Source organism: Apis dorsata, unplaced genomic scaffold (genome assembly GCF_000469605.1).
Source record: "Apis dorsata unplaced genomic scaffold, Apis dorsata 1.3 scaffold_217, whole genome shotgun sequence".
Taxonomy (NCBI): domain Eukaryota; kingdom Metazoa; phylum Arthropoda; class Insecta; order Hymenoptera; family Apidae; genus Apis; species Apis dorsata.
The window spans coordinates 336,506-348,117 of NW_006263500.1; the positions used below are offsets into that span (position 1 = coordinate 336,506).

The 11,612-nt window shown below is 30.3% G+C and overlaps 4 protein-coding genes and 1 long non-coding RNA gene across 8 annotated transcripts in view; 4 read left to right on the plus strand and 1 right to left on the minus strand.

Annotated features, from left to right (window-relative positions):
- Positions 1-950: 950 nt before the first annotated feature.
- Positions 951-2,779, plus strand: LOC102671943 (odorant receptor 4-like). Its single transcript, XM_006615145.2, has 5 exons — positions 951-1,773; positions 1,859-1,958; positions 2,027-2,137; positions 2,218-2,373; positions 2,439-2,779. The coding sequence occupies exons 1-5, from the start codon at positions 1,007-1,009 to the stop codon at positions 2,487-2,489; spliced, it is 1,185 nt and encodes a 394-aa protein (XP_006615208.1). The 5' UTR covers positions 951-1,006; the 3' UTR covers positions 2,490-2,779.
- On the minus strand, positions 1,161-11,437 carry LOC102672063. The gene is made up of 10 exons (XR_004150404.1): positions 11,291-11,437; positions 11,114-11,218; positions 9,964-10,495; positions 9,000-9,638; positions 8,410-8,700; positions 5,568-5,721; positions 3,564-3,843; positions 2,267-2,329; positions 1,512-2,208; positions 1,161-1,195 (listed from the first exon to the last, which is right to left on the minus strand). It is a non-coding gene; the product is annotated as an uncharacterized LOC102672063 (long non-coding RNA).
- LOC102671708 (odorant receptor 4-like) lies at positions 5,372-7,168 on the plus strand. The gene is made up of 5 exons (XM_006615144.2): positions 5,372-6,299; positions 6,379-6,478; positions 6,556-6,666; positions 6,755-6,910; positions 6,978-7,168. Exons 1-5 carry the CDS (start codon positions 5,527-5,529, stop codon positions 7,026-7,028), a joined length of 1,191 nt encoding a protein of 396 aa, XP_006615207.1. The 5' UTR covers positions 5,372-5,526; the 3' UTR covers positions 7,029-7,168.
- On the plus strand, positions 7,733-9,461 carry LOC102671486. Of its 2 annotated transcripts, XM_006615142.2 has the most exons (5): positions 7,733-8,487; positions 8,591-8,690; positions 8,754-8,864; positions 8,951-9,106; positions 9,177-9,461. In XM_006615142.2, exons 1-5 carry the CDS (start codon positions 7,733-7,735, stop codon positions 9,225-9,227), a joined length of 1,173 nt encoding a protein of 390 aa, XP_006615205.1. In that variant the 3' UTR covers positions 9,228-9,461. The 2 variants fall into 2 exon arrangements, with proteins under 2 accessions (XP_006615205.1, XP_031366113.1); XM_031510253.1 differs by having other exon boundaries at positions 8,951-9,461.
- The window catches only part of LOC102681556 (odorant receptor 49b-like), a 1,892-nt gene continuing 520 nt past the window's right edge, over positions 10,241-11,612 (plus strand). For 2 of the 3 annotated variants that reach the window (XM_031510238.1, XM_031510237.1), the window contains exons 1-4: positions 10,241-11,019; positions 11,080-11,179; positions 11,311-11,421; positions 11,496-11,612. In XM_031510238.1, the coding sequence (XP_031366098.1) occupies positions 10,241-11,019; positions 11,080-11,179; positions 11,311-11,421; positions 11,496-11,612 (1,107 nt within the window). The remainder of the gene's footprint in view (positions 11,020-11,079; positions 11,180-11,310; positions 11,422-11,495) is intronic. The other variant, XM_031510239.1, reaches the window with a different exon arrangement.

The window sequence follows — 11,612 nt, forward strand, 5'->3', positions numbered from 1 at the left end:
CTTACCATTATGATAATCTGTTTTCAAATATTTGATATTTAGATATATCGAATAAACTATGCAAAAATTTAAAAACTTATTCTTCACTTTTAATTTATTTACAATTATTTACATATTCAATATTTTATTTATATGATATATTATTTTTATTCGGAGACACGTTCGTTTTTCTGTATGTTTCTGGAATAGCTCTATCAATATGATATCATCAATATCGTCGTTGACTAGAATTATCGTTTCCTGTATTTCACGATAGCTATGATGCTTCGCTAAATCCATCAACGCATCAACAAATTATTTACAGAACGACGCATAATACACAATATTTAATTGAAAATAATATTATGCTCTCAAACACGGTGGTTATGGTCTTCACTATCGTTTAGAGCTTTGAAACCATTTTTACATTATTTTCCATCTTATGTGAAATTTCAATAATTGACCATAATTATGTAGAAAATTGCCCTCTATGAATACTACCATTTCATCTGTTCACTAAAGTGGTAATCATCAATCCCATTAACTATAAACTTCGCAAAAACTTTTCTTGAAAATTACAAAAATATTATCATAACTGTTAATTACAATTAAAGAAATAAAATAAAAATTTAATTTTTTTATAATTATCATATAAAATATTTTTCAAATATTTTAAAATATTAAATTCAAAATTTTAGAATTATCATAAAAAAATCGTTTATTTATTTATTGAAAAGATGAATCCTAAAAAAAAAACATGAGTATTATTATAACGAAACTTTTCCGCAGAGGAAATTCACCGTACAATTCGAGCATAATCCATACGTATAATTTCAACCAATTTTCTCAATCCTTTCGTAAAAGCTCAAATCGCTATTCACCAATCCCTCCGTTTCAATAATAGCGATTCATTTCTTTGTACACGTATTTAACATTTCATGTACGCAAGCGCAATGATATTCTTCAAAGGGCGATATTATCGTATGCAATATGGTCAGTCACGAACAAGCTTTCATCGGACTGAAAAATGGTCCAAATTAGAAACGCGAAAGAAGGGTTAAAGCATACCTTCTGGTTTGCATATCCGTTCTCGAGAACGCTCGGTTACTGGCCACTGGTCTCTCCTTCCGCGCTTACCAAATTTTTTAATTCCTTCACAATTTTTATCCTGTATTTATTGCAATTGATAGTCTTGATCCCAGGCCTTCTGTACGTTCTGCAAGTGAAAAATCCCAGAACGAAGATTAAATTGCTGATGCCACATCTTAACAGCATCGCGCAAATGGCTAAATATACAATTATATTGCAACGAGCGAAGGAATTTAGCAAATTATTGGACGAGATAAAAAAGGATTGGTTGATAGCCACGGAAGAGAATCGACAAATTTTCAGCGAGAGGGCGTCCATCGAGCACAAACTGACAACGGTAATAGTGGTCACCATGTACGGTGGAGGTTTCTTTTACAGGACCATTCTTCCACTTTCGAAGGGCAAAATCCTTTTACCGAATAACATGACAGTAAGATTATTACCTTGTCCGAGTTACTTTGGTTCCTTGAACGAGCAAGCTACGCCGAACTACGAGATAATTTTCACGCTACAAGTTCTCGGCGGATTTATCATTTACACAGTTTTATGCGGCACGAAGAGCGCTTGTTTGATGCTGTGTTTGCATATGTGCGGTTTGCTGAAGATCTTGACGAACAAGGTGATGGATCTTACGAATGACAGTGATGAACAAGTTGTGCAGGAGAAGATCGTGCACATCGTTGAGTATCAAACGAGGATCAAAGAGCGAGTATCGAAAAAGAATACAAAGATAGTTAATTATACAAATTATTAGAAAGTGTAATTTAATCTACGAAAATCTTTATTTCAGTTTTTTGAATCAACTTGATCAATTCGTACCCGCTATTTATCTTATCGAAGTTGTTATCCAAGTATTGATTATATGTATAATTGGTTATTGCATAATCATGGTACGAATGATTTGATGCGTTATATTGAGAATAATGATGATTTTAGTGATATATTAATTGCATTTTAGGAATGGGAAGACAGCAATGCTATGGCTATGGTGATTTATGTTGTCTTCCAAGTAACTTGCGTCATTGGCACGTTCTCAGTATGCTACGTCGGTCAACTTCTACTTGATGAAGTAAATCGTTTATTATTATTTATAGATAAAATGTATTAAGTATTAGTTCAGATATTTAATAGAAATTTTACCTGTAATAGAGCGAGAATATTAGACAGGCATATAACACATTGAACTGGTATCGATTACCTGTGAAAAAGGCGCGCAGCTTGATATTACTGATCCTTATGTCACATTATCCAATAAAAGTAACTGCAGGAAGAATTATGGATTTATCTTTAGTCACCTTCACTAGTGTAAGTATCAAAATATCAGACTTGTATATATATTTTTTGCACATGTTATTACGTATTTTTTTTAGATCATTAAAAGTGCAGTGGGATATATGAATATGTTACGTACAGTTACGTAAGATTTTATGTTTTTTAGAAGATTCATGAAATCTACTATACGATTAGCCAAAAATGATATTGAATTATGTACACAGCACTTTGTTCACTTTCTTATCAAATCAAAATTTAAATAATTGAATTGCAATTATGAGAAAATTGTGTATAATTTTGTTCCTCCAACATTTACATTTATCTCAACAAATTGGTAATAATTTATTCATTTTAAATTTCATAAACGATACGATAAGGAATTACAAAAAATCACTATTATAACTTACACGTTATGCTTGAATTATATATGTTATTTGAATATTAAATCCTCTCACAATTATTGCATTGTATATGTATATAGAATATTTTTCCAAACATTTAAAATTTTTTTATCAAAAATTTTGACTTTAAAAAATTATTAAATTAATAATATTCGAAATATCAAATATTTGAAATTTATAGAAAAATATGAATTGCTATTGAATTGCTTCTCCATGGGATGCAATTCATGCAGTATTAGGAATATACATATAATTTCAATTAATTTTCCCCATTTATAAAAATTTGCGTTATTTTCATAATATTTCATATTTAAATTTGCGTATATATAAAGTAACATTTCACACACAAGTATAATAAAATAACATTTTTTGAAACTAATATCGTTTTCACAATTAGCAAATATAGAATTTTGATTTGTCGCTGAAAAAAAAATTAGTGAGATAATCTTATTTTTTGAAAACTTAGATGAGCTTTTGAAAATATTAGATGCATAGCCAAGACGCCATTTTCTATTAAATCAAAATTTATCACAAAGTATCGATTACAAAATGATGATAACATATTTTATCAAGTCAGTTATCAAGTGATTTTTTTTTTGAAAGACAAAATTATCCTTTATCGAATAACGCGGCTATAAGATTGCTATCTAAGGTTCCAATTGCTACATATTTTTTAACGATTTATATTAAATTACGAGTTTATTTTTATTATATAAACTCGCTGGATTTCTCAATTATACTATTCTATGCAGTACCATAGAATTTAGTATAATGCTTTGTGCAATTATTATGGATTCTAATAAACAAGATAAATGATCTTACCAGTCCATTTGAAGTGAGATATATGTAAGAAGTTCGCAGATATTGTTGAATATCAAATGAAAATCGTATAGAGTGAGTATAAATAATTGATTAAAAATTTAATATATTATATATGAATATTTTATATAGAAAATGATTATATTTATATTAATGGAGTGCACAACGATTGAAATTTGATTTCAATTTTTTATTTTACGTTTTATTTTTGCGAAATTCTTGAATATGTGTGTATAACCTTGTGATCGTAAATATTGCCTTATCATGGTATGGTTGAATGATTCTAAAAAAAAAAAATTATAGAATAATCATTTCTATGTATAATATTAATTATATTTTAAGAATAAGAAAACAATAATAATACAGCTTTAATATTTTATTTTATATTATATATAGAATATATTATATATTATATATAGAATTTTTTTTATTATCATTTATTATATTAATTCAATTATCATCGATAAAATATAAAGTGCATTATTTTGTCTTGAATATTCTTTTCAGTGTTCAATAATGCAAACATGTATTACGTTAAATTGATATTGTTTTTAGACGAAGAAAGCCTAGTATTTGATATTGATGACCATTATATCCAATTATTTTCTAAAATTAATGATGATCAAAGTTATAAATGTATGCTTATCCATATTTACCAATTATAGTAAGTATGAAGAAAATTACCATATAATTTTTTGTTATTTATAAATCTCATGAAATAAAAAAAATAATATAAATAGAGAGATAGAAACATATTCTCTATTACAACATTTAAAAATAAAAATATTTTCTCGATTATTTTTTTACATATCTAAATTATTATTGCTAATTAATTAAATTATTGAACTTATTTTGTGTTAGATATTTTTAAAAACCGTAATTACAATATCTCTTTTTCTTTTACATAAAATTTTAATAATTATAATATAAATTCTATTTCTTTGCATACTTGATATTACTTTTTATTGAAATAATCTATTTTCAAATATCTTTAGTATTTGTATTGAAAGAATATTTGCAAGAATATGAAAACTAACTCTCTAATTTATTTACGATTATTTACACTTCAATATTTTATTTATAATCTTTATTATAATTAGTTTTATAGATTAATTTTTCGGAGAACAGAGAGGAGCACATTCGTTCTTCTCTATGTTTCGAAAATTCTACTAAATCGATATCACTAATACTGACAATCAATTGTAGCCATACTTCAACCGTTGATAATATCAACAAATTATATTTGTTACATAATGAAACATATGATACACTGCAATTGAATGAAATTATATTGAACATAAATGCATTTTCAAATTTACAAAGAGTTTTAAATCCGTTTTCATATTGTTCTCCTTCTATCTTATATGGAATTTTAATAATTGATTCATAATTATGTAGAAAACTTGTCCCCCACGAATATTAAACCCTTTTATATCTGTTTCATCAAAGTGGTAATCAATCATCCTGCAAACTATAAACTTTGGAAAACTTTTCTAGAAAATTACAAAAAATTATAGAAATATTATCGTAATTTTGAATTATGGTAGAAGTAATAAAGTAAATATCGATTTTTTCACACATATTACGTACATAAAATATTTCTTCAAATATTTTAAAATCATCATCAAAAAATCATTCATTGAAAAAGTAAATATCACGACAAAATATCAATGTTATCGCAACGAAACTTTTCATCCACAAAAAAAAACAAAAAAAAAAGAAAAAATTCATCATAAAATTCAATTCACGTAAACGTATAATTTTAACTAATTTTCTTATCCTTTCGTAAACTCAAATCTATTCTATAATTTCTTCATGGATTAAGAACTGTTTCAATAACAGCGATTCATTTCTAAATTTGCGTATTTAACATTTTATGTACGCAAGCGCAATGAAGTTTCCTAAAGGGGTGATATCATCGTGTGCAGTAACATCAGTCACGAACAAGCTTTCATTCGATTAAAAAATGGCTCGAATCAGAAACGCGAAAGAGGGCATAAGGCATACCTTCTGGTTTGCATATCCGTTCTCGAGAATGCTCGGCTACTGGCCATTGAGCGTCTCATCATCCGCGTTCGCCAAAATATCAAATTACGTTATAATTTTTCTCTCGTATTTGCTCACATTGATATTCATGGTCCCAGGCCTTCTGTACATATTTCTGAAAGTGAAAAACGGCAGGTCGAGGATTAAACTGCTGATGTCGCACATCAACGGCATCGTACAAATGGCTAAGTATACGATTCTATTGCGAAAAACGAAGGAAATTGCCAAATTATTGGACGAGATAAAGAAGGATTGGATGACAGCCACGGAGGAGAATCGACAAATTTTCAGCACAAGGGCGTCCATCGAGCACAAGCTGACGATGGTAGTAGTGGTCACTATGTACGGTGGAGGTTTTTTTTACAGAGCGATTCTTCCATTTTCGAAAGGCAAAATCGTTTTATCGAACAATGTAACTATAAGATTGTTACCCTGTCCGGGTTACTTTTTTTCCTTGGACGAGCAAGTTAGCCCGAACTACGAGATAATCTTCATCCTGCAAGTTCTTGGCGGATTCGTCATTTATACAGCTGTATGCGGCACCAAGAGTATCTGTTTGATGCTGTGCTTGCATATGTGCGGTTTGTTGAAGATCTTGACGAACAAGGTGATGGATCTTACGAATGACAAAGACGAAAAAGTTGTGCAAGAGAAGATCGCCCATATTGTCGACTATCAGACCAGGATCATAGAGTGAGTTTCGAAAGAGAAATACGAAAGAGAATTGTTTAATAAGAAACGTGCAACGTGATCGAAATATGATTCATTTCAGATTTTTGAATGAGCTTAACCAATTCGTCCCCTCTGTTTATTTTTTCGAAATTATTCTCGAAGTACTGATCATATGCATAATTGGATACTGTCTTATCACGGTACGAACGAAATTGCACATATGCAATTCAATGCATTGTATCGAAAATGACGATGATATCAATAATATATCTTTTAGGAGTGGGAAGACAACAATATTATGGCTACAGTAATTTTCATTATCTTCCAAGTAACTTGCTTCATTGGCACGTTCGCAGTATGCTATGCCGGTCAACTTCTAGTTGACGAAGTATACTTTTTATTATCATTTATGGATAAAAATAAATCAAATATCATTTAATTATTAGGACATTTATCAGAAATTTTACCTTTAATAGAGCGAGAATGTTAGACAAGCGTGCAGCACATTGAATTGGTATCGATTACCTGTGAAAAAGGCGCGCAGCTTGATATTATTAATCGTTATGTCGAATTATCCAATAAAAGTCACGGCAGGAAGAATTGTAGACGTGTCCTTAGTCACTTTTACTAGTGTAAGTATCAAAACGTTGGACTTATTATTATTATTTTTTTACAAATTTTTTGTTACTTACTTTTTAGATCATTAAGAGTTCAGTGGGATATATGAATATATTACAACAAGTTACTTAAAATCGTACGTTTGTTAGAAAATTACCATGAAATCTATCATATGATACGTTAGCCAAAAATGGTATTACTATGTACACAGCACTTTGTTCACTTTCTTTTCAAATCAAAATTTAAACAATTGAATTGCAATTATGAGAAAATTGTGTACAATTTTGTTCTTTCAGCATACCCTTTGTATTTATTTTATATTTATCACAACAGAGATGGTAACTGCAAACTTTGTATACGATACAGTGTTCTGGAAAATTATAAAAAATCATCATTATAACTTGTGCATCATGTTAGAATTTACAATATACAATTGTAGATATTTTTCCAAATATTTTACAATTTTCTCATCCCAAACTTTGATTTCGATTTTGAAAAATTATCAAGATAAATATTAATCGAAATAGTTCAAGTTTATGGAAAAATATCAAGGTATAATTACGAGTTTCTCCATGGGGTGCAATTCATGCGATGCTAGGGATATACATAATTTCAATCAATTTTCTCATTCTTTTGTAAAAATTCAAATAACTGTTTCGCAATCTTTTCATGCTTCACGATTATTCTAATAACAGCAATTCGCATTTGAATTTGCCAACATTATTTAACATTTCATCACACGCAAGCGCAATGAAATCTTTGGAAACGAATATCATTTCTCCAACATTGCCAGTCACGTACGAGCTCTGACTTGATTGTCGTTAAAAGGGAAGTCAATGGGACAACCTTACTCCTTGAAACTCGTGTATCCGCTTTTGAAAATATTAGGCGCGTGGCCAAAATCCTCGCCATCCTCCGTTTTATCAACAATTCTGAAATGCTGTTTAATATTTATCTGTTATCTCATTCAATTGATGGTCTTGATCCCAGGGATTTTGTACATTTTTTTGAAAGAAGCAAATTTAGGCGGAAAAATTAAAATGTTTGTCCCGCATATGAACGGTATCACACAAGTGTCCAAGTATACGATTCTGTTACGACAAATAAAGGAATTTAACATAATATTGAATGAGGTGAAGAGAGATTACTCGTTGGCCACCGACAAAAATATGTGGATTTTCACCACAAGGGCATACATTGGCCACAAAATGATGATAGCAATAGCGATCGCTATGTACAGTTCTGGTGTCGGTTATCGGATGATTCTTCCATTCTTGAAAGGAAGGATTCTTCTTCCGGATAACACGACTGTAAGATTGCTACCGTGTCCCGGTTATTACATGTTTTTCAACGAACAAGTAACACCGAATTACGAGATTATTTTTACCATCCAAGTTCTCGGTGGATTTCTCAATTACACTACTCTGTGCGGTACTACGGGAATTACTACGATGCTTTGCCTACACATGTGCAGTTTGTTGAAGATACTAATAAACAAGATGAACGATCTTACCTGTCAGTCAGATGAATGCGAAAGGGTTGTGCGTAAGAAGCTCGCGGATATTGTTGAGTATCAGATGAAGATTATAGAGTGAGTATAGAAATGATTCTTTAAAAATTTGATATATGGATATATATTTTATACGAGAAGAGATTATATTCATATTTATGGAGTGCACGAAATCTCATTTCAGCTTTTTAAATCACGTCGAACAACTCACGTCTTATCTTTATTTTTGCGAAATTCTCGAATACGTGTGTGGAGCTTGCGTGATCGGATACTGCCTTATCACGGTACATGATTCTGAAATATAAATTATAAGATAGTTAGGATGTAACATTGATAACATATTTTAGGAATGGGAGAACAGTAACGGTGCAGCTTTAATAGTTTATTTTATTTTGGAGTTCCTTTGTATATTTTGCACGTTAACGATTTGTTATATTGGTCAACTTCTCATAGACGAAGTACGTTATCGATTATTTTACAAATATAAATATAGTGCAAATTTAACGCGAAATTGTGTATATATTTTAAATCTTATTTTTTATAGAGTGATAAAGTGAGACAAATATCTGTAACATTGGATTGGTATCGGTTACCTGTGAATGAAGCGCGTGGCTTGATACTGGTTATTATTATGTCGAATTATCCAATAAAAGTCACAGCTGGTAAAATTGTAGACATATCGTTGATCACTTTTACCGATGTATGTATTTATAAGAAAAAATTAAATTTCCTTTATTCTTTTCATACATTATTCTAATTATATTTTTCAGATCGTAAAGACATCTGTAGGATATTTGAACATATTACGAACAGTTGCTTAAGCTCATTTTTTTAAACAAATACGTGCGATACAACAGAAAGCAGTCGACTGAGATTAAAAGATAATTTTCATATTATTGTCATTTTTATTTTCTTCTATTTTTTTTACAGAACTTTATGTGTAACTTGTTCCCCTCGTATAGAACCCTTTCACATTTACTTATCATTCCGGTAATTATGGTTCCCGTGTAAACTTTGCAACCAATAAAAACATTTTTCTGGAAAATCGTAACTCCGTGAAAGTTTACATGTTTAATTTCATTACAAGTACACGTTCACAATACTTTAATATGTTTTTTATCACGTATGTATATATGAGATATTTTTTACGACAAATATTGATTATTAATTTTCATAAAATTTTCATATATATTCATATCTATATATATTCATTTCATATATATATAGATATGCTGAAAAGAATTATTAATTATTATTGCTCATTATTTTACATTTTTTTATTTATTTTTTTTTCATGTTGTGAAAAATTAACATGATCAAACTATTTTTTTATATATAACAATAGCAAATGTGTTAAGTATTTAAACTGTGAATTTTTATATAAACGTTTATGAAAAATTTAAGTATTTAAAATTAGAATAAAATATATATATATATATATATTTAATATATATAAATATACACGTGCAAAATATTTAAAGTAAAATACACAGATTCAATGTATTAAGATGTAATTTATACAAATGAATATACCATTGAATTCTGAAAAAATATTACCTTATTGTTGGTGAACATTTCTAAAACCGTTTTTAGAAAAAGAGATAGCAGATACTATAAAACTTCTCATAGGGGGCATGCATCGCGAGCAGCGGTAATTTCATCCAATTTTCTTATCCTTTTGTAAAAATTCAAAACATTATTCCCCACATGCATTAAAATCGTTTCATATTTGCGGATATTTAAATCTTTATAACACGCAAGCGCAAAAAAGTCTCCTGAAATCATTGATGTCTTCTGTCACAACATAGACAGTTCCATTCTATCGATCATTAAAATGTCTCGAGTAGGGAAAGCGGAAAACGGGATGAGGCATACCGTATGGTTCGCGTATCCGCTTCTGAGAATATTGGGCGCATGGCCAAACCGCGTCTCATCTTCCACACTTTCAAAGATTTTGAATTGGTACTTGATATTTACCTGTTACACGTTGCAATTAATAGTATTGGTTCCAGGATTTTTGCACGTATTTTTGAAAGAGAAGAACGGGAGAAAGAAGATGAAAATGATGATACCACAGGTGAACGGTTACCTGCAATTATGCAAATATTCATTAGTGTTACGATGGACTAACAAATTGAGAGTCTTGTTGGACGAGATGAAGGAGGATTGGTTGAACACCACGGAGGAAGATCAATTGATATTTCGCGCGAAAGCGAGTTTTGGGCACAGAGTGATGTCGATGATCGCGATCGTCACATATAGCGCAGGTCTGGGTTATCGAACGATTCTCCCCCTTTCGAAGGGGAGAATCCTTTTACCGAATAACACGACTAAGAGATTGCTACCGTGTCCGGGTTATTTCGTCTTTTTCAACGAACAAGTTAGCCCGATTTACGAGATTATATTCATCATCCAAGTCCTAGGTGGACTCCTTACCTATACCATTATGTGCGGTACTATTGGCATGTGCGTGATGTTTTGTCTACATTCGAGCAGCTTGTTACGCATTTTATTGAATAAAATATGCCAGCTTACGAAACAATTGGATGTGAACGAGATGGTTGTGCACGAGAAAATTGTGGACATTGTGAAATACCAGACGAAGGTGAAAGGGTGAGTGAAGAGAAAAATGAAAATAGTTTAAGAGATGATGTAGTTAATTTGATTTTTCAGATTTTTAAAGAATGTTGAACAACTCACAACGTACCTTTTTCTTCTCGAGATCATGGTCGAAACGAGTATAGGATGCGTGATTGGATATAACGTTGTCACGGTATAGAATGATCATATGTTTATACTATGAACTTGTAATCTATGAAAATTAATGTGTGAAAGTTATAGTGACAATTAAATTGTGCAAAAGGATAATAGTGATTTTACTTACGATAATACTTGTAATTTTAGGAATGGGAAGACAGTAACGCTGCAGCTATGATAATTCATCTTATGATGCAAGCATCTACTGTCAGTTGCACATTCATAATGTGTTATGTCGGTCAAACTCTCATTGACGAAGTATGCTACTATATATGTTTTTCATACTCTCATGATTATCACAGAAATTTTGTTTCAACCATTATTTTTGTCAGGGCAATAATGTAAGAAAAATGTCCATCACGCTTGATTGGTATCGATTCCCTGTAAAAGAAGCACGGAATTTAATATTAGTGATTATTATGTCATCTTATCCAGTAAAACTCACAGCA

Bases quoted from the DNA above. Each gene is read 5' to 3' on its own strand.
- LOC102671486 (XM_031510253.1), top strand. From the start codon at position 7,733: ATGGGACAACCTTACTCCTTGAAACTCGTGTATCCGCTTTTGAAAATA. The intron at 8,488-8,590 runs GTGAGTATAGAA...ATCTCATTTCAG, and splicing joins TATCAGATGAAGATTATAGA to CTTTTTAAATCACGTCGAAC. The intron at 8,691-8,753 runs GTACATGATTCT...AACATATTTTAG, and splicing joins TCGGATACTGCCTTATCACG to GAATGGGAGAACAGTAACGG.
- LOC102671708 (XM_006615144.2), top strand. From the start codon at position 5,527: ATGGCTCGAATCAGAAACGCGAAAGAGGGCATAAGGCATACCTTCTGG. The intron at 6,667-6,754 runs GTATACTTTTTA...TACCTTTAATAG, and splicing joins GTCAACTTCTAGTTGACGAA to AGCGAGAATGTTAGACAAGC. The intron at 6,911-6,977 runs GTAAGTATCAAA...CTTACTTTTTAG, and splicing joins CCTTAGTCACTTTTACTAGT to ATCATTAAGAGTTCAGTGGG.
- LOC102671943 (XM_006615145.2), top strand. From the start codon at position 1,007: ATGGTCCAAATTAGAAACGCGAAAGAAGGGTTAAAGCATACCTTCTGG. The intron at 1,959-2,026 runs GTACGAATGATT...ATTGCATTTTAG, and splicing joins TTGGTTATTGCATAATCATG to GAATGGGAAGACAGCAATGC. The intron at 2,374-2,438 runs GTAAGTATCAAA...TATTTTTTTTAG, and splicing joins CTTTAGTCACCTTCACTAGT to ATCATTAAAAGTGCAGTGGG.